This window comes from Bubalus bubalis, chromosome 8 (genome assembly GCF_019923935.1).
Source record: "Bubalus bubalis isolate 160015118507 breed Murrah chromosome 8, NDDB_SH_1, whole genome shotgun sequence".
Lineage (NCBI taxonomy): Eukaryota > Metazoa > Chordata > Mammalia > Artiodactyla > Bovidae > Bubalus > Bubalus bubalis.
In genome coordinates, this window is record NC_059164.1 from 98,930,864 (window position 1) to 98,950,364 (window position 19,501).

At 47.9% G+C, this 19,501-nt stretch overlaps 1 protein-coding gene across 1 annotated transcript in view; it reads right to left on the bottom strand.

Annotated features, from left to right (window-relative positions):
• Positions 1-2,092: 2,092 nt before the first annotated feature.
• The window catches only part of SLC13A4 (solute carrier family 13 member 4), a 42,899-nt gene continuing 25,490 nt past the window's right edge, over positions 2,093-19,501 (bottom strand). Inside the window, exons 7-16 of the mRNA XM_006079850.4 lie at positions 18,528-18,605; positions 16,661-16,845; positions 13,022-13,141; positions 11,652-11,753; positions 11,274-11,375; positions 10,489-10,586; positions 10,165-10,289; positions 6,876-7,037; positions 5,469-5,606; positions 2,093-3,288 (exon numbers count right to left, since the gene is read on the bottom strand). Coding sequence (XP_006079912.1) covers positions 3,151-3,288; positions 5,469-5,606; positions 6,876-7,037; positions 10,165-10,289; positions 10,489-10,586; positions 11,274-11,375; positions 11,652-11,753; positions 13,022-13,141; positions 16,661-16,845; positions 18,528-18,605 — 1,248 coding nt within the window. The 3' untranslated portion in view covers positions 2,093-3,150. The remainder of the gene's footprint in view (positions 3,289-5,468; positions 5,607-6,875; positions 7,038-10,164; positions 10,290-10,488; positions 10,587-11,273; positions 11,376-11,651; positions 11,754-13,021; positions 13,142-16,660; positions 16,846-18,527; positions 18,606-19,501) is intronic.

Genomic DNA, 19,501 nt, shown 5'->3' on the forward strand with positions numbered 1-19,501 from the left:
TTTTTCCCCCGCTGTCTGTTAACGCCTTGTCTCGTGGAAAGGAGCAGACAGTGAAGGGGAAATACTTTGAGATGTTGCCTGGTCTTAATAGGGAGTCTGTGAAACTTGGATTTTCACATGTTCTATTTATACCTTTCCTAAATCTGGATGCCACATAGTCAAGCACTGAAGACCTAGCAGATGGCATGGGAGAGAAACAGGCCAACAGTGAAGTTTTGTGGAAAGTGCCTGGGGTGTGGTGGGACATTGCAAAACCCGAGTCCTGCGCCCGTGTGTGAAAAGTACCACTCTTGCATGCACAGCTGTACCAGGCTGGGCCGAGTGGAAGGCGCCCTGTAAATAGAGCAGGCGGTGTGCTCAGATCTGTTCAGTGAGGGCGGCCCCAGGACAGCTGCCTGAGCTCTTGGGTGCTCTCAGCTCCCTGTCTTAACAGTGGTTCAGTTATCTCGCTCGCCTGAGAGTAATCGTAGTGTTGAGATGCACTTTTCAAACAGGTGGCTAAACATGAAGCCACCTACTTTATTTGGGTTCAGCTAAATAAGAGATCTACTCTGACAATGGAGGAAAAAACTAGCCATTTTTTACTTACTAAAATGGCACACGAGTCTTTGTTTCATGTGAATTCTAACATAAAAGGTTGTATACTGTGTACTTCATGGGTGACTTAAAGGAATTTCCGAGACAACTTTAAGCAAAATTTGATGTATAATCAAGAATAAGAGGCAACTCTACTTGGTGTTTTTGTTTCTCAGTTTCATCAGCTATAAAATGAGCTGGTATCAGGTGATCATTTATAGCTTTTCCACCCATATAGAGTTGTGATATGAGAAGAGAAGAATCAAATTTAATGTATTTGCAAAAGACAGCACTACCAAGCAGAGCTGTTAGGTCCTGTCCAGCAGCGGAGCGATTTTAGAAGACAAGGAGTTGTGAGTCACAGCTGACGCTCGTTAGTCACATCTGGAATGAGCAGGCTTCTTTGGACCGAATCTCTGGTCTGGGGACAGAACAGTGCTGGTCAGTCTATTAACCAGACCAAAATAAAAACCCTTTCTGAACAGACTGCTCGAGAGTGTTAGCCGCCTGATGAACGTGGCAGCGGCTTCACGGAGCTGCTCTGCTTTCTGTTTCAGAGCGAGTCAGGGTCTCAAATAGCTGAACAGGGGCCAATCATTCTAAGTCAACTGAATTCTTTTTTTTTAATTTACTTTTGGCTGCACTGGATCTTCGTTGCTGTGTGCGGGCTCTCTCTGTAGTTGCTGTGTGAGAGCTGCTCGTTGCGGTGGCTTCTCTTGTTACGGAGCACGGGCCTAGGACTTGTGGGCCTAGTTGCCCTGTAGGATGGGGAGTCTTCCCAGACCAGGGATTGAATCCATGTCCCCTGAATTGGCAAGCGGATTCTTAGCCACTGGACCACCAAGAAAGTCTGAAGTCAACTTAATTCTCTGCCTCCTTTTCTTGCTCCTTTTGCTTGTTTATACTCCCATCATCTTATTGATTATCTGTGCATTGCCTTGTTGTCTGACTTAAAGTTTTGGTGTCTTAAATTCTGTAACAGGTCAGACACTTGACCATTTGGCTACCCTGACAATAGGAGTGACATCCTGACTCAGAAATATTTCAAAGCAACATGACCAGTAGCAATGCTGTTTCCTCAGACCAGCCATAGTGTACCTAACATTGGTATTGCATTTGGGCTTACCCACTTTTGTAAGTGGCCACATAATTTGGCCTACGCTAACAGGAAGCAGCAGTAATATTCCTGGTTAAACCTGGTGCAGGTTTTTGACTGGCACAAAAGAAACTTTGTAACTCACAGATATATGATAAACTAAGAGAGTGACTTTACTGGCAAATCATTGTCGGAAAACTGCACTTGCTGTCATTAGTAACTTAAAATCAATTCAAGCAGTGCTGTAACTATGGTTTCCTCCTTTTCCCATAAGGTGTATTTAGCAAGTAGTTGATGGTAAAAATCTGAAATGTGTCACGCTGGAGGGATTGGGAGCAACATCCAGTCCTGTGGCAAAGACTTGTGTCGTGGGGATAGGGGTGCAGTTCAGGAAGAAGGAGGAGGCCTGGACTTCCCAAGTCATTTCAAGAAAGACATTTATTGAGCAGACATGCACACAGTTAACTGTACCATATAAGTTGCTGGAGACTTTAAGAGACATAAGACATCTCCCCTCCCCTCCAGGGGCTCATCAACTTTTAGAAAATGACGGATGTGTTTGGACCTTTCTGTGCTTGTCTTAGGGACGAACTACTCATTGCCTCCTGAAGAAAGCCCATCGACATATTAATAGTGCTGTGGTCTCAATCACAGTTTCCGCCTCCTCAGTAAGACAGGTACAAACTATGAAGGTTTTTCCTTCCTCCCAACGCTTAACCAGCACGGTGGTATTGATGGTTAGTGCTGAGTGGAGAGAGACACTGATCTCAGTGTGTCTTCTTTCTGCCTCCTTTTCCTTTGACAGAGAACAGCACCAGCCTCGTTCTGAAGGGGACACTATTTCTTTGCAGGGATTTGGTGCCAAGGTATAGAGAAGCCATTGAAGAGAGACACTTATAAGAGGAGTGATAAGAGTACTGATGGCCACAAAGAGGCCTCCCTAAGAACTGCCCTTTTGTGGAGAGAACTTGGCGAGAAACCATAGGAGAAAGGAGCCGACGTCAGGTCTCAGGTTCTGGGTGAGACTTTTCCCCCGAGGAGGAGATGACACTGGTTTCACTGTCTGCACTTGGTAGGATGATTTGGGTTTTCTCCTTCTATTCCTAAACGGGACTGAGAATTTAAGAAGAACATCAAACCCAGGGGGACTGGCCAGTTTGTGAGGCTTAGCCTCTGAGGGGCAATGAACACAGACTTTTGTCTCTTGCCGGCTTTCAGAAAGAGCTGGTTGGGGAGACAAGCTACAAGGGAGGGAGAAGGGTTTTAGGTTTCCTTGCGCTGCAGCGCTGAGGAAGGAGGGCAGAGCGGAAGACACATCTGGGCCTGTGCGTTGTGCTTGGAGGCTCTCTGCACGTCACTGGAGGTGGAAGACGGAGGAATCTTCTGAGGGGGTCCTGTGCTGGTGGTCCTCTCAGCCTGTTGGTCAGACTCTGCTGGGTGCTGGTCGCTCCTGGGGTCAGGCCGTTCACCCACAGGGGTCAGGCCTGATCAGTGATATTACTGACCTTGGCCCAGGCAGGAAACGTGTTGAGGTCGAAGAGGCTTATTCCCCACGTATTGATGGCCACCATCACTGTCACCAGGCCAATGACATTGACCCCCAGACCAGCTTTCACCTGCAGGGCACAAGCAGCAGGGCGCACAGCCCGCGGTCCCTGTGAGCAGACAGCACAAGTGCCCAGGTGCCCCCCACCAGAGCCTCTCCTCCTGACATGACCCCAGCCCCCCTGCATGGCCCTGACTTGTTCCCGTCACTGCCCCCGGTACTCTAGTGGTTCCTTATAGCGGGCACAGGCCTGTAGAGGACAGGCGGACAGGAAGGACTTGGGGCTGGGAGACGGCCGTTGGCATCATCTCTCCTTTTGTAGCACTCGCACTATTGCATGGAGGCCTAGGAGGTATGTGCTTGGGACGCCAGATCTTGGAATGTTAAGTTGCACTAAAACAGCTACATGACTGAGAAATGTGTTCACTGAGATAGAATCAAACTGGTCAAAGCAGAAGCCTCTCCCAGCCTTCACAGCGGGGGCCTCCCAGGAAAGCCTGTGTTCTGTGACTGTCCTTTTCCCCACAAGGAGCAGCTCAAGGAAGTAGTGTCCTCGGGTTCACCTGGGCAAAGGTCAGCTGCCTGCACTCAGCCCTTCCACAGAAAGGCTACAGACAGTGCCCTGGCTGGGGGCGTGGGGCCTTTGCTGCTTTCTCCTGGGGGAACGTCACCTCCAAGGCTCTGACCACTTTGTTTCTGTCATGGCACTGACACGCCCAGGTGGAAGTGGGGCGTGGGGGAAGAAGGATGGCAGAGCCAGGGCCATCTGGGAAAGTGTCCACCAAGGAGGGCTGGCATCCCAGCGGGTGACGACCCAAGTGCGTAGTGTGTCGCCGCAGGTCCACTAACCGGGACTGAGTTGGGCAGGTTGCGAGGGAAGAGTGAATGCGAGGAAATGGTTGATGACTCGATGAGTCGCCCTTCTGCCTTCTGGCCCAAGCCCTGTACTTGTGAATCATCCCGTCCCCCTGAGCCTTTCGGCGTGGAGAACTGCCCACTTTTCCCAGCAGGTGAGAGGAAGCGGGTTCTAAAGGAGCTAAGTGAAGGTCATTTAGAGCTGAGAGGGGACCACACAGAGCATCTAGGCTGAACCTGCTCACTTAACAGATGAGGAAAGTGAAGTCTTGAGTCAGTGCCCAGGCTGGGGCTAGAACCCAGGGCCGGCTCACTGCTCGTCATCTGGTGCCTCTAAAAATGATTGGCTCTGGTCCCTTGATTCCAGGATAAAGGCTGGGGGTGAGCGGCAGGAGCACTCAGCAGAGGGAGCAGGATCGGGTGCAGGGGGAGGTTGAGGGCACAGGAGACTCGTGGTGGAGCTCGGCAGGAGTGGATAGGGCTGTGCAGTAAGATCTGGGGGTGGAGGGGGACAGAGGGTGGCTGTGACCCCCTTCCCGAGGTAATTCAGATGACTCGGATGATCATTTTGAGAGTAGAGAGGATCTGAGTATCTGCTCCCAGCCTGAAGCTCGCTCTTCCTTTTCTCCATTTGATGTTTACAGGGCTGCCAAGATCTAGTTTGGATTGCAGTGAGAAACTAGCCCCCAGTAAGGGAGGACGGGCCATTTCAGTCAGCCGGGCCCAGTTACCTGTATGAGGGGTTCCTCCCTCCCCAACCTCATCAGCCCTGGGAGTTGAGAAGCACAGCAGTGAGCGCAGGCCGAGGGGTGGAGGGTGGCCCCACACTAAAACCAGCCACAAAGTGTCCCCTCCAAGCCGTGTTTCGCGAGCCTCGCTGAAAACTGAGAAATGAGCTATGGGTGCTTCATTTTACAGTTGTTGCTTTGGGGGTTTCTTGCTTGGGGAGAGGGTTGGACAGGGAGGAGAATCTTGTTCTTACAAAGTATCTTTCACCCTCAGTTTATAAAGTGTCTCACAGTTAACCTTTTATGAATAAGCCAGCAACTCTGGGCCAACATCCCCACGGTTCAGTGCAGGAACTGAGCAAAGACTAGAACAAGCTCTCGGCTTCCAGAGTGGGTCACACCCCAGGTCGGTCCCAGCCTTTTCTGTCTACGTTCCCACTCTTTTGCCAGATTAGGGCTCGGGAGAGCACATGATTGCTCTTCTTGTTGCTTGTGGACCAAAGAAAAACCTTTCACCAGAACCATTCTTTCTGCCACCCTGTGGCTGAGCTAATACAGATCAGGGGTACTGGCTATAAAATAATAAACTTTAGAAAGCTATATAGGGCCAGTCATCCCTGTCTTCATGGCAAGTGGGCCTGGTGGGAAGAGGCCACCCACAACTCACCATATCTTTAATCTGGCAGTGCCCATAGCTGAAGACAATGGCGTTGGGGGGATTTCCCACTGGCAGCATCACTGCAAAGGAGATGCACATGGTGACCGGGATCAGGGTGTAGAGTGGATTTATTTGCAGCGTTTCAGACTAGGAAAAGAGAATTCACAGAAACATTAGCGTGGAGGTTAGACTTGCATTTGCCATGCTTACCATCACGAGTGTGCCTAAATGATGGTTGGGTGTCAGCTGCCCTTGACTGGATACCATGTGCAATGGACAGTTAAACCACGCACTCAAAAGCACGTAGTCTCGGGCTCCTTGGATGGGTCCCTACTGCTCACTCACTCCCCATGGAAACATGGACTCCAAGTTGCCTCCCTACTAGAAGGGATGTTTCATTTCTTGGTGCTGGTCTAAGGGAGTAGTTTTAAAATTTGATGCTTCAGCTGAGAAATTCTTGCAACACAAATCTCATGAATAAGTTGCGTTGACCGAAGTAGACATCTCTCGCTCTTGGTGTGCAGAACTAAGGTGGTGTTTTTTTTTTTCCCAAGGTACGATAACTGCCTTATGTAGGACTTGAACCTGTGGGAACCTGTGGTCTTACCCTCAATGGTACCATGTTTTAAGTGCATTCCTGCACTCACGCAGGCAGGCTGATGAGAGGGAGAAGTTGGAGGGAGCAGTGAGCAGAGAGTGGCTGAGTGGGAGGAGTTTGGGGCTGATAGAGTAGCAAGATATTATCTTGTTGGTGATGAGGAAGAGCCTTCACCTTACAGGTTCCACCTCACAGAGTGGGATGGAGGCAGCATTGTGTTTGGTGGATCACCCCTGGGGCTGCTTAGCCAGACCGAGATCTGCCAGTGGCTCCACCCCCACCATCCGACTGCGCAAACACCTACTCCATTAATCACAAATTGTTCGGAGACCCAGGAATGAGGCTGGCATTGCTCATAATTCTCAGAATCTCCTGGACAGAGAAGCTGGGTGGAGGCGGTGATGACAGAGCTGTGGTTTTGGTCTCTGCAGCTGAGAGTACTTCTGGGAACATTTTGTCTCCATTTTCTGTAGCTATTTCTCCCACCCTCCTGTTAGGTCTCATCCCTGGAGAAGGGAAAGGCTACTCACTCCAGTATTCTGGCCTGGAGAATTCCATGGACTGTATAGTCCATGGGGTTGCAAAGAATTGGACACGACTGAGTGACTTTCACTTCACTTCCATAGGAGAGGAAGATGGATGGCGATTGTGGGGTATTAGAATCCTAGTGCTTCACAGTTATCTTGTCCATTCTTGTTTCCATTCAGAACTGCCCCGAAACTAAGCCTAGACTTTTGGGAAAGGGTTTCTAGAGCTCTTGCTTTTATTATCTATTTACTTATCAGTTACTGGACGTCTCAGAGCCCTGCTCTACTCACCAGACTGCACACGATGGGCAGGAAGATGGTGATGGTGGCTGGGTTGCTCACAAACTCTGTGACAATGGACACCAGGATGCATGCCAGCAGGGTGACAGCCCACGGTGGGAGGCTGCTCAGAGACAGCATCTGCTGCCCGATCCACGTGGAGAGGCCGGAGGTCTGCAGGGAGACAAGGCGATGCAGTGAGGAGAGAGTGGCACTCTTAGCCTCCAGAAGGTCAGGGATGGTGGGGGCTGGACAGGACCACCAGGAGCCATCTAATTTGCCTCCCTATTTTCAGGCAGGCTGGATCCACAGGCATTCCTGTTTTTGGTTTTTTTTTTTTTAATGATTAAGTCACTTCATGGCCCAGCAAATTCTTTTTTTTTTTTTATTGATTGCACATTTAGTCTTAGAGCCGCCTGGTCAGTCGTTGTCACCGGGCACGGAGAGCCTCCACTTGCTGTGGTCCTCGGCGCTATGGCGACTTGGCGGGGATTCGAGACCTCGGGGGTGGTGGGCCGCTCAGCTTCACGCCTGCCACTCTTTCTCCAGCCTCCGACAGTGTCATGCTGCCCGTTCACTCAACAGTACCCTTTGCACAGGTTGCCAAGTGTAATCTTATTCCTGCTTTTGAAATCTATTTCTATTATCACCCAGGAAAGGGAACAAATTATCACCATGTTGGGATAGTAACTTTTCCTCTGGTCTTTGGGGCCTGAGTAGGCAGGGCTGGGCATTAGAAATTTTATGTGAGCAATGAGGGAGAGAGGAATTACAGGTCTGTCTCCATGTCTGGCGAAGGTGCCACTTCACTAGCCTGGAAATGGTCATTCAGCCTCAGCCTGTGTTAGGTCCAGGTCTCATCACAGCTGACATCAGGATCTACCATCTGCCCATACTTCTTGTCAATATGAAATAAAGGCTTGAACCTTTTCCATTAGCAACACCTACACACATCAACTCAAATAAATGAATATTTCCACTTGAAGTAATTCATTTGGTTGGAAGATGTTCATCTGCCAATGATGAGGGATCTCCCCATCCCCTAAAAATGAAGGGCACAATTGAGTTTATGTTCTTAAAAAACCCCAGGTTGCCGTATGCACTCTCCAGCTCTCCCACCCTCCCCCCTCTCCCTTCTCTAGTTGACATGCTCTGACTTTTCCTGTTCACCTTCCAGGCTGCAAATGCAATAAAGAAATGAGGACTAGGGCAAGAAACAGGGTGAGACATTCTAGGATTGCTCAAGCTGCGGGCCTTACTCATGTTCTGCTATTAAGGACGGCCTCACTGTGTTGTCAGCAGGCCGCTCTTCTCCAAGTTCATCAAAAGCTTATTTCATCTCCACAGCACCTGGGCCACTTCATGGCATGCTCATAGACAACTGATAACCAAAGGGCTTCAGAATTCTCTCACGTAGCCATTTTTACCTTGAGCCACTTCCTTTTTTTTTTTTTTCTCCACTGACTGAGAGCTGTAAATGCAATATGTGAGGACTACCTCAATTAATGGTGGGTGCAATGCCTCAAACCTCTGTAATTTCTATTGCTTGTGACACATAAAAGTTTGCTCATCAGACAAAGACAGAGGAGGCAGAGAAGTTAGCTGAGTGGAAGCAGTACGTTTTATAAAGAATTGGAGTATTATTTATCATGTTATCCAATAGTACTTGTAAGTAAAGCGAAATAAGGGCATTTTTTTTTCCAGAAGAACTAGCTTATGCTATAATTTGAAATAAACTGATAAATTAGACTGTAAAGTTAGGGAAAAAAACACAATAAAAGAAACCTTTATTTTTTATTTTTTAAATCCTTGGTATGAAAACATTTGTATTGAATTTTCCTCACTACTGTTAAGACTCTGAAATTATTTCAGATTCAGGAGGAATCACACAAACTGTATCTAAATTATATTATTAAAGTAGTAGAGTGAGTAGGTTTTATAGCCATACCAACTGTACATGTACAATTTTAGTTAAAAAAAAAAAAAATCAATCTTGCCAGGCTGGGCTCAGTGGCCAAAACTAACCACTGAAGTTCAACAAGGGTAAACATGATATATGAACTTGGAGTCAGAAATATTGAAAGCATATATACAGAACTGATTGAAGGGCTTGAAGCTTAATGATGGCTAACAATGAAAAGAATGAAGGGTATTGGTTGACTGTGGTTTCAGTGTAAACATTGACATGAGTGCCAATGAAGCCTTGTAAAAGCTTCCATAAAATAAAGGATGGGGCTTTCATTATTATTAATAACTGCTCTACTCTGCAGGAGACTAACCACCCCTGGACTGTGTTTGATCAAATGCAAAGTGTAATGAGTCCTAAGGAGAGAGACCAGTGTGGTCAGGGGTCACTACTCCTATGAAGAATGGTTAAAGGAACTGGGGAGTTTTAGTTGGAAGAAAACATGATCTAGGGGAACATAATGTGTCTTTATTGTTTTAATAATTATTACTGAGGAGAGGGTTCCTGAGAAGAAAGCCAGACCGAGGAGTGGAAGACATCCAGAAGACCTGAGCTGAAAGTCAAGAGTGACTTCTCTGCTGGCTGTGCAGGGCTGTCCTGTCAGCCAAGGTGTCCTAGAGGGAAGAAGTCTCTCTTGGGTGGGCTAGGGGACCCAGTGTCCTCCATGGTTCCTTCCAAGCGGAGGACCCAGGGACCTCATTACTGATGCAGATAGCATTGAGGCCCACACAACGGGCAGTCAAAACTGAGCCGAGTTGAGAATGGGTTAATGTTAAACACATAGAGAAGACAGAGGAGCAAACAGAACCTTAACCTGATTATTAACGGTTGTTTACTTCAGGAAGGGGTTAGGAAAATCAACTCTTTCCCACCAGCCCCCTTTAAAAGATCTCACCCCAAATCCTCCTACTCAGGAAATCGGGGGGCATCTACACCCACTTTAGCATACATTCTCCAAAAGGCCCCAGGATAGGCATACAGACTAACTGAGGGATCAGTCTGGGGCATCTCTGGGCCCTTATACCTGTCACCACTGTCAGATCCCCAGAAGGAGATGGCTACAAAGTCTAGGACTTCTCTTGTCTGCAGCGGTGTGGGCCCATACCCGAGGGGTGAATGCCTGTGTGCCGGGACTCTAACTCTGCTCCCCAGTACTGCCATTTAGACGTTCCGGGTGGGACATGATGTCCATTCCTGGCTTCCCTTCCCAGAGACTTGGATGCACCTTTTAATCTTCCCTCCCAGAACCATAAGGACTCACTAGGTAAAGCCACTGGCTTTACATAATTTACATAATGAAAAATACTTGGCCCAATAAGACGACTCAAGGGTTACCTTGCTGCCAGAAGCCAGGGCATAGCCTCCTCCCACCAGAATGACGATCTCCCAGGGCATGGTCTTCTGGAAGTCCTTCCACGTGATGATGGACTCCATGCCCAGCGAGGGCCCCCGGTCCTCCCCTAGATGACAGGGAGGCAGAGCCAGATGAACCCTCCTCGTGTGATTCGTGGAGACAGGGGTCTCGTTGTTGAACGAGAGGATACTCTGCTATGCCGGGAGGAGTCAGAAGGGCTTTGGTAAGGCTCCTTCCAGAAATTCTGAACTTAGACCATTATTTGACTGGAGCCAGGCCCGACTCTTCCCTTGAACTCCTCTCACCATCTCTCTTTTTCCCGAAGCAAGGCTTCTTCGCTGGAATCAGGAAGAGGAGGAAGCCAAGGAAGACAGAGACCGTGGCATCGGTGCGATAGCCCTTCCTGCCAGAGACAAGCAGAGCTGAGGAGGAGAGTCAGGAGGCCCAGGGGTCACACCAGGCCTGGGACAGCCTGTCTGAATGTGGTGCCTTTCCAGGGCACCTAGTCTAGTGGGGACCTCAGCCTTCCTTCTGGCCAGCTGCTCCCATGCCATCCACTGGTGGATTTAATGTCTGGAGGCAGGGCCTGGCTAGGGTAGATGTCTTAGTGTGAATTTATGGACCTGTTGGAAGGAGTGAGCAGGAGTTATTTTAGATAGAGGAGAAGAGAAAAGGAGGCATTCTCTTTCCTGGGAGGGTCACAAGCTGGCGCTGAGAGCTTATGGCCTGTGGCCCTGGCCCTCGGGAATATGGGGGGCAGAACACGCCTCGGCCACTGCGACCATAGCCTTTACAGGTGGTATTTTACTCTACATTTTCTCCTTTCACTCTCGAAACAAGCACTTAAGTAACAAGACCAAGGTCATGTGGATGGTAAGTGGCAGCTCCTGACCCCAACCCTGGAGGCAGACTCCAAAGTCTACTTTCTTCCTGAGACTGCACTGCAACTTCCCTAAGAAAGGGGAATTTTTAAGAGGACAGAGTGCTTCCTGGGTTCCTGACTATCCCTAAGAGTCTAGGAGGGGACCCTGGTGGGTACTGCCTGAAGAGTTCAGGTGAGGCGGTCATTCACAAAGATGGTATCATTTACTTTTCAAAGAAGGAATCCCAACCAGGAACAAAGCCAGGCTCCCGAGTAAACCACAGCACGGTCATCAGGACGAAGAAGAATCCAGTGACCATTTCCGGGTAGCTAGAAGAGAAAACAGGAAGACCTCCAGGAACTGGGACTTTCCTCTTGGCCTCCTCCCTTTGCTTCGGGATGCTCTTGCAATCAGGGTTCCAGGACTGGAGATCTGAGATGCAGCTTCTGCTCAACTACTTGGAATACTGCAATGCACCTCTATTTGTACTTGAGGTAAACTCCCCCAGCTCAGGAGGCCACCGAGAACAAGGCTGCTGCTTTGCACACTTTACCTGCTGTGATTTTCTCCCGGGGAAAGAAAAAGGGTGAAGGGCTGATTCTTACGTAATGGCTCCCAGCTTCTCATATTCCTCTTGGATCCTCTTCTCTGATAACTCCTCCCTTTTGGTCTTCTTCTTCTTACTCAGAGAGCAGGTCTCTTTAAAACTGAGAAGGGAAGAATGAGTAGAGGAATGAAGGCCACTTCTGAAAGCAAGTGGAGAGCAAGTCTAAGCAAACACTAAACTACTGGCTGGCTGTGACGGTTCTTCTCTCCCCTCGTCCCGCCTGTCATGCGACTTCATCTGCCAAGATAACACAGCCCCTCAGCAGCCTTCTCCCCAGCTTCCCGGTGAATCTCTGGTATATAAATGTGAAGTCATGGCTCATGGACTTGTGTGAGGGTATTTATATTTGGTTGTTTCTACACACTCATCTTTCCTCCGTTCCCAGTTGGGTTTTTAAATTACCTAATTAATTAGGCTGCACCGTGTGGCTTGTGGGATCCTGTTCTATTCCGAACTAGAATCGAACCTGTGCCCCCTGCATTGGAAGCGCAGAGTCTTAGACACTGGACTTCCAGGAAAGTCCCTACACACTCATCCTTTACATAAGTGAGAATCATTGTGATGTGGCATATGTATGTAGACGCTTGTATATTTATTTTTTGCAAGCACACAGTGTGTGTGTGTGTGTGTGTGTGTGTTTATATGACTACAGACAGGGTTGTTTGGGGTGAACGTGGGTATTAGTTTTCAATTAGCAATACTGGGAGCATAGAATTACACAGTTGTAATTGATTTGACGATTGTCTCTTGAATTATTTTTTTAAAAAGCTCAGAGAACATTCCCTGAGCAGTGGGAAAGTTGGGTCCCCTGGACTAATAGCAAAACATCTGGTATATCTTTCCTTTATGTGTTTGAAACTGATCAAATTTGGAGCAAGCATCAGTAATTGAAAACTGGCTAAGTAGATTAATATGAGAAATAGTATTGCAAGAGGAATGTCTAATGTTATTTTGAGTGATATGAGCATATTTAATACAACTATTAAGTATAAATCAGTCACGTTTATAAAATTAAGCCTAAGGCAACTTCTACTTGGAGTCATTTCTTTAGAAATTAGTTCAAATTATTCTCCATGAAACTACATTAACTACTCTCCAATTCAGACCTTTTATGAATCCAGCCCTTCCTCTAACCAGTCAGTTGACCTTAAGAACACTACATCATAGAGCTCATAGAGAGGTGCAAAGTCCATGTATGTTTGGAGTCTCTAGAAAACATGATGCCTGAGTCCTCGTCTACTCCACTGCCTTCTCTTCTGGGCATCCTTGATGGTTACTTGGCAGCTCCCAGTTGAGTGTCACCCTCAGGGCTTGGGCCATGGCCCTGGATGGATGGGAGAGCCTTGCTCTCAGGGCCCCAGGACTCACTTGCAGCCCAGGAACAGCCAGTGCATCCAGAACCAGCTGACCACCAGCATGATGAGGGAGATGGGGAAGCTGAAGAGGAACCAGGTGCCGAAGTTGACCACTTCTGCAGCTGGATACTGGCTAGAAGGGAAAGAACCAGGTCAGTGGTTAGAAAAGGGTGGACTTCCATGTAGTATTTGGGGGCTAGTAAATGAAGATCATGGCATCTGGTCCCATCACTTCATGGCAGATAGATGGGGCAACAATGGAAACACCATCAGACTTTATTTTTTGGGGCTCCAAAATCACTGCAGATGGTGACTGCAGCCATGAAATCAAAAGACGCTTACTCCTTGGAAGGAAAGTTATGACCAACCTCGATAGCATATTCAAAAGCAGAGACATTACTTTGCCAACAAAGGTCCGTCTAGTCAAGGCTATGGTTTTTCCAGTGGTCATGTATGGATGTGAGAGTTGGACTGTGAAGAAAGCTGAGTGCCGAAGAATTGATGCTTTTGAACTGTGGTGTTGGAGAAGACTCTTGAGAGTCCCTTGGACTGCAAGGAGATCCAACCAGTCCATTCTGAAGGAGACCAGTCCTGGGATTTCTTTGGAAGGAATGATGCTGAAGCTGAAACTCCAGTATTTTGGCCACCTCATGTGAAGAGTTGACTCATTGGAAAATACTCTGATGCTGGGAGGGATTGTGGGCAGGAGGAGAAGGGGACAACAGAGGATGAGATGGCTGGATGGCATCACTGACTTGATGGACGTGAGTCAGTGAACTCCGGGAGTTGGTGATGGACAGGGAGGCCTGGTGTGCTGCGATTCATGGGGTCGCAAAGAGTCAGACACGACTGAGCGACTGAACTGAACTGAAGCTAAGTGGTCCTTAAGAAGACATACAGCAGAGTTAACAGTACAGCTAATGATAAAAGTATGGTAATATATTATCAAGAAGTCACTTGACAGCTGCAGCTGTACTGAGCCCAGCCAAGGATTATGAAATAAGCTAAAATGGCATCCAAGCCACCAAAGTTGATATCATGGAAGTGTATACACATCACACTCAGGAGACTCACTCAGATCTGTTTCTTCTTAATTTATGTAAAGATTCTGATAAATTGACCACCCAAGACATAGACTAAAGGAACAGGAATTGTCCCAGAAACTAAACCAGAAGGGCAGAAACTCAGAGCTTGGGCAGAGTACTGTGGTGTGAAGAGCTCAGGTCCTGGGGAGTTAGGTCTTAAACTTTGCTGGATCCTTCCTCCTCCCATCTCCTTCTTCATTTTCCTTCCTCTCTCCCCACTTGGATCCCACCCTCTCTGGTTTTCTCAGTGCCATCACTCTGTCAGTCATCCCCTTTCTCGAGTGTTTAACTATTCTCTCATCTGGATCATTCTTATCAGTGCTTAAATGTCTTTCATCTTAAAAGCCCATTCTTGACCCCGCTTTGTCAGTCAGTCAGTCATGTCCAACTCTTTGTGACCCCATGGACTGCAGCATGCCAGTCTTCCCTGTTCTTCACCATCTCCCAGAGCTTGCTCAAACTCATGTTCTCCTCCTGCCTTCAATCTTTCCCAGCATTAGGGTCTTTTCCAATGAGTTGGCTCTTCACAGATTGTCAGGTGGCCAGAATGCTGGAGCTTTGGTTTCAGCATCAGTCCTTTCAGTGAATATTCAGGATTGATTTCCTTTAGGATTGACTGGTTTGATCTCCTTGCAGACCAAGGGACTCTCAAGAGTCTTCTCCAACACCACAGTTCAAAATCATCAATTCTTCAGCGCTCAGCTTTCTTTATGGTGCAACTCTCATATCTGCACGTGACTACTGGAAAAACCATAGCTTTGACATATGGACCTTTGTCAGCAAAGTAATGTCTCTGTCTAGGTTTGTCATTGCTTTTCTTCCAACGAGCAAGCATCTTAGTTTCATAGCTGCAGTCACCATCTGCAGTGATTTTGGAGCTCAAGAAAATAAAGTCTGTGCCTATTTTCATTGTTTCTCCATTTATTCGCCATGCTTTACCCTCCCTTTATTATCACCCCATCTCTCCCCTTCCCTTCACAGCCAACTCTGCATTTCTTCATTTCCATCTTACTCCTCAAACTACTGAAATTTGGCTTCTTTTCAGGTCACTTGACCAAATTGTTCTTGCCTAGATCACCAGTAACCTCCATATCATGAAATCTAATGGATACATTTTTGTCCTTACTTTGCCTGGTCAGTCAACAACTTTAAACAATATGGACCACTTTCTTCCTTTGGGTAGAATGACACTAGATTTTCCTCTTCTCTGTCTGATACTGTTTTATTCTCTTTTCTAGTCTAATTTAAATGTTTTACTAAAAAAATATTTACTTATTATTTGGCTGTCAGGTCTTAGTTGCAGCATGGGGGATCTCTCATTGCGGTGCCTGTACTCTTGAGCTGTGGTGTGTGGGTTCATTGCTCTGAGGCATGTGGGATATTAGTTGCCCGACCAGAGATAGAACCTATGTCCCCTGCATTGCAAGGCAGAGTCTTAATCACTGGACCAACAGGGAAGTCCCTAAATGTTTGTGCTTAATGTTTATGCCCCTGATCTCCTTACTCTGTGTGTTCTCCCTGAGTAATCTCCGTCACTCTTAGGGCTTCAGTTTCCATATGCAGGTCACTAGGACCAGCCATCACCTACTTTGTGGGGCCTGGTGCAAAAGGCAAATGTAGGGTCACTTGTCCACTGACAGCAGGCCATAAAACCCACATAAGGCCCCTGTGAGCCTGGTGGCCTGGGGGTGGCACAGGTGGCCGCCCCGACTCCACATCTGTGTCTCTAGCCTAAAAATGGCTCTTGAGATCCAGGGACGTGTCCACCCGGACATGTCCACTTCTCTATCAGCATTTCCTCATCTTTACCCTCGTGTGGGTCAAGGGCAGCTCTGTTTCCCCAGCTGCTGAAGCCCCGACTCTGAAAATAAGTCCAGGGCTTCCCCTCTCTCAGGCTTTTCCTAATCCGACCTCAGAAGCTCGCTCAGATCGGGCCATTTCTCCTCCCACTGTTATCCAAGCCGCCATCAGTTCTGTTCTGGGCACCGGCAGCAGCAGCCTGGATTGTCCTCCTGCCTTTTCCTTCCCAAATTCCATTGTCCATTTTTACAATCCAGAATGCATTTTCAAAACTGTAAATGTGATCACCTCACTTCCTGCCTATAATTCTTCAAAGGCTTCTCCCAGCTTTATCGCATGAAGTCCAAGTTCCTTCATGGGCCTTGTGAGGCCCTGTGCGGTCTGCGCATCCACCTCCCTGGCCTCCTTTCGTCCTCTGCCATTGTCTTTATTTTATCTGCTCTCTTGCCTCTGAGCCTCCTACACTGTTTTGTCTGGAAGATCTCCCTTTGTCTCATTTACTCCAGCTCAGGCTCCAGGTCTCTACTTTCACTGTTACCTCTTTGGGGAGGCATTTTCTCCCTCTAGACTGATTGCCCCACCCGCCCCCGCCACCCTTGCAGGAATCCCACCCTTCTCATCACATTTAACTGTAATGACTTGATCATTTCTCTGGCCCTTGGTACAAAAGCTGCTCTGATTCTATTTTCTGCCATATCCTTAGCAGCCGGGTCTGTTCCTGACACATGATGGTTTGTAAGTACTTGTTGACCAAGTGGATTACTCACTTGTTGAAGTGCTCCAAGAAGATGAGGCTGGTGGAAGTGCCGATGATGGTGGTCAGGCCCCCGATGGTGGCGGCATAGGAGATGCTCAGAGAGAGGCACTTGCAGATCATTTGGTCATGCTGGGACTTGTACTTTCTTTTGAGCTCCTGGTTCCTGGAGCTGGGGGTGAGGACTGGTGGCTTTTCCTACCAAAGGAAAGTCAGTGAATTTCTCTAACCCAAGTTGGGCTTCTGGCCCACAAAGCATGAAAGACCATTGTGCAGCGGAAATGTTCTGAGCTTGGGTGTCAGATGGGTCCCAGTCCTAGTTCTACTCTTGCCCTGCTAGGTCATCCCCATCTGAACTATAGTTTTTCTTGTGTAAAATGGGGAAAATCCAGTTTCCTCTGCCAGGTTGTTGTAAAGAGTAAATAGAAAGTACTTGGAACCCTTCCTGGTATTTAACAAATGGTAAGCTATTAATATTGTTATTTTTGTTGTTATGAATATTAACAGTTATGTTTTTTACTTGAATTCCAGTAAAACTGACTGCTCTCCACTTCATGTTTAAGTACCAAATGGAAGATGGTTATTCTCTGTGGAGTTACAATACAGTCCTGGTTGGGAAATGACTAAAAAATAAGCTTTGCATTATAGAAAGAGTCCAGCTTTCACTGGACAGAGAGTCAAAGTGTGTTTCTCTCCTCCCTTCTTTCTCACTTCTTCCTTCTTGCCTATTGATTTTTCCTCCCCTCTTTCTCCTCCCCCTCAATTTGCATAGAAGTCTCAGCCTTGCCCTGGTCTGCTCAGGCCCTGCGTGGTCCATGTGATGGCCTTTCAGGGCCAGAGGTTTCTGACCTCTGATCTCAGCTCTGGGCTTAAGAATCCAGTGCCCCTCTGTCCTGCCAGGTCCATGAGACTAGGAGTAGCCTGATACAAATGTCACCAGGCCAGGCCATGGGGAGACCAGGGGGCAGAGGCCACCCTGCCACAATTCTCAAAGCCCATAACCTCTGCCCCATCTTCCTACAAGGGCCCAGAAAAGGCTGGAGCCTTCCACATTCTCCTGAAAGAGTCCTTGATTATAAGAGCTAGAGAAGACCTCAGAGAGTCTCTGGTCCCGTGGTTTTCCATGATCCTTTCTCCCAATGAAAACTGACATGGACCTCCAATACAGGAAACAAATATGGCGTTTAATGGGCATATATCTATGTTTAACTGAAAGTGCATTTGAATCAAGGTTCTCCTCTTACTAGCTCCAAAGCCTTGGGTACATCTCTCTGCATCTCTGTAAAAATGCAGTTCAAAGTTGCTACCTATCTCATTGGGCCAAGACTAGAGGGCAAATGCATGGCACAGTGCTTGGTATTCAATAAACAATGGTATTTATTTATGATGAGACGGATGTCACATAATTGAGATGATTTTGATGAACACAAAAACTTGAAATCTAGGGTTTTAAGTAAGAGTTGCAGTGTGACGCCAGCTTTCACATCTGTTTTACTTCAGCATTTATGTTTCAGTGATAAAAGTTCCAGGAAAATGAGGGAACAGAAAAGCAGTTGCCTTAAAAATCTCAAGATACGTGAACACAGTATTTGCAGAGGCCCCGAAGCACCTTTGAGGAGTAGTGTGGACACTTCTGATCTAGACTGAGCCTCAGTTTTAAAGCTGACGAGACTGGGGCTCGGGCAGTGGGATAACTTGCTGAAGTCAGCAGTGAGTGGGATGCCTTGTCTCCGCGGCACACACAGACCTCACACACAGGTGGCTGAAGTGGCCTGGTGACAGCCTGCCTGCCTGACATCCTCACAGCTGCAGGAACAGTGAGCCCTGGGAGCTCGGGTGTGTCTCGAAGGAAACAGGATCAGGAGGTACTTCTCCATTACCTGGGATGGGTGCTGCTTCCTGCCTGGGAGGTTTGCTGTTTCGGCAGAGTTGGTGACTGTGGGCACGCCATTCCGGTTCTGTCAGGACAAAGACCATCACACTATCAGGAGGAGGATGTGGGGTCTGGAGAAGCCACTGGATCACCCTGGGGGGCACCATGCCTCTGTCTCCCCTCCCTGGGGACTTGGGGAGCAGAGCCAAGGTGAACAGGTGGTAGACAGCCACCCCCACTGTGCCTGCCTCCCTTTCACAGGTTCCTGTCTGATTGGAGCCAAGCTCCCCATATGAAGAGGCTTTTGAAATATGGAAAAACATGGCTCTGTCCTTAGAGGAGAGCTTGGCTTTCTAGAACTCCATTAGCTCATGAAGAACCCTTCATTTTAACACAGAGAAAATGAAAAAGAAAATGCACACAACCAAGTCCATAGTTTGGACCGATCAAGGCCCATCCATTGGGACTGAGGTGAGAAGTGATGTAAAACCAGCCCCAGGGGAGGGGCAAGGCTGAGCAGTGTGTGGGCCACTTGACTTCACCTTTAAACTGTCCCCTTTTGTAGTATGATTTTTGTAAATGAACCCCTCCTGAAAGGAGTCTAAGGGTGAATCCATGGATGGCTGACTATTGGGTTTCTGTGAGGAAAGGTTAGTTAGCCTGTCCCTTTGTGAAGCTAAGCCCAGAAACCAGGCCTGGGGTTCAGAACTGCCCGAAGCCTCACATGTCCAGGCTCAGGTGAGCACCTCTCTGCCCTCACATCTGAGAAGGCCACTGGGCTCTCGACAAGCTGCCAGGCATCTCTGGCTCTGAGTTACCTTTTTTTTGTATAAATGTTTTTTGTGGCTGTACCGTGCAGCTTGCAGGATCTCTGTTCCCCAAGCAGGGATCAAACCTGCACCCCTTGCAATGAAAAGGCAGCATCTTAACCACTGGACCTCCAGGGAAGGCCCCATGAGTCATCTTGAGGGTCTTTTAAGT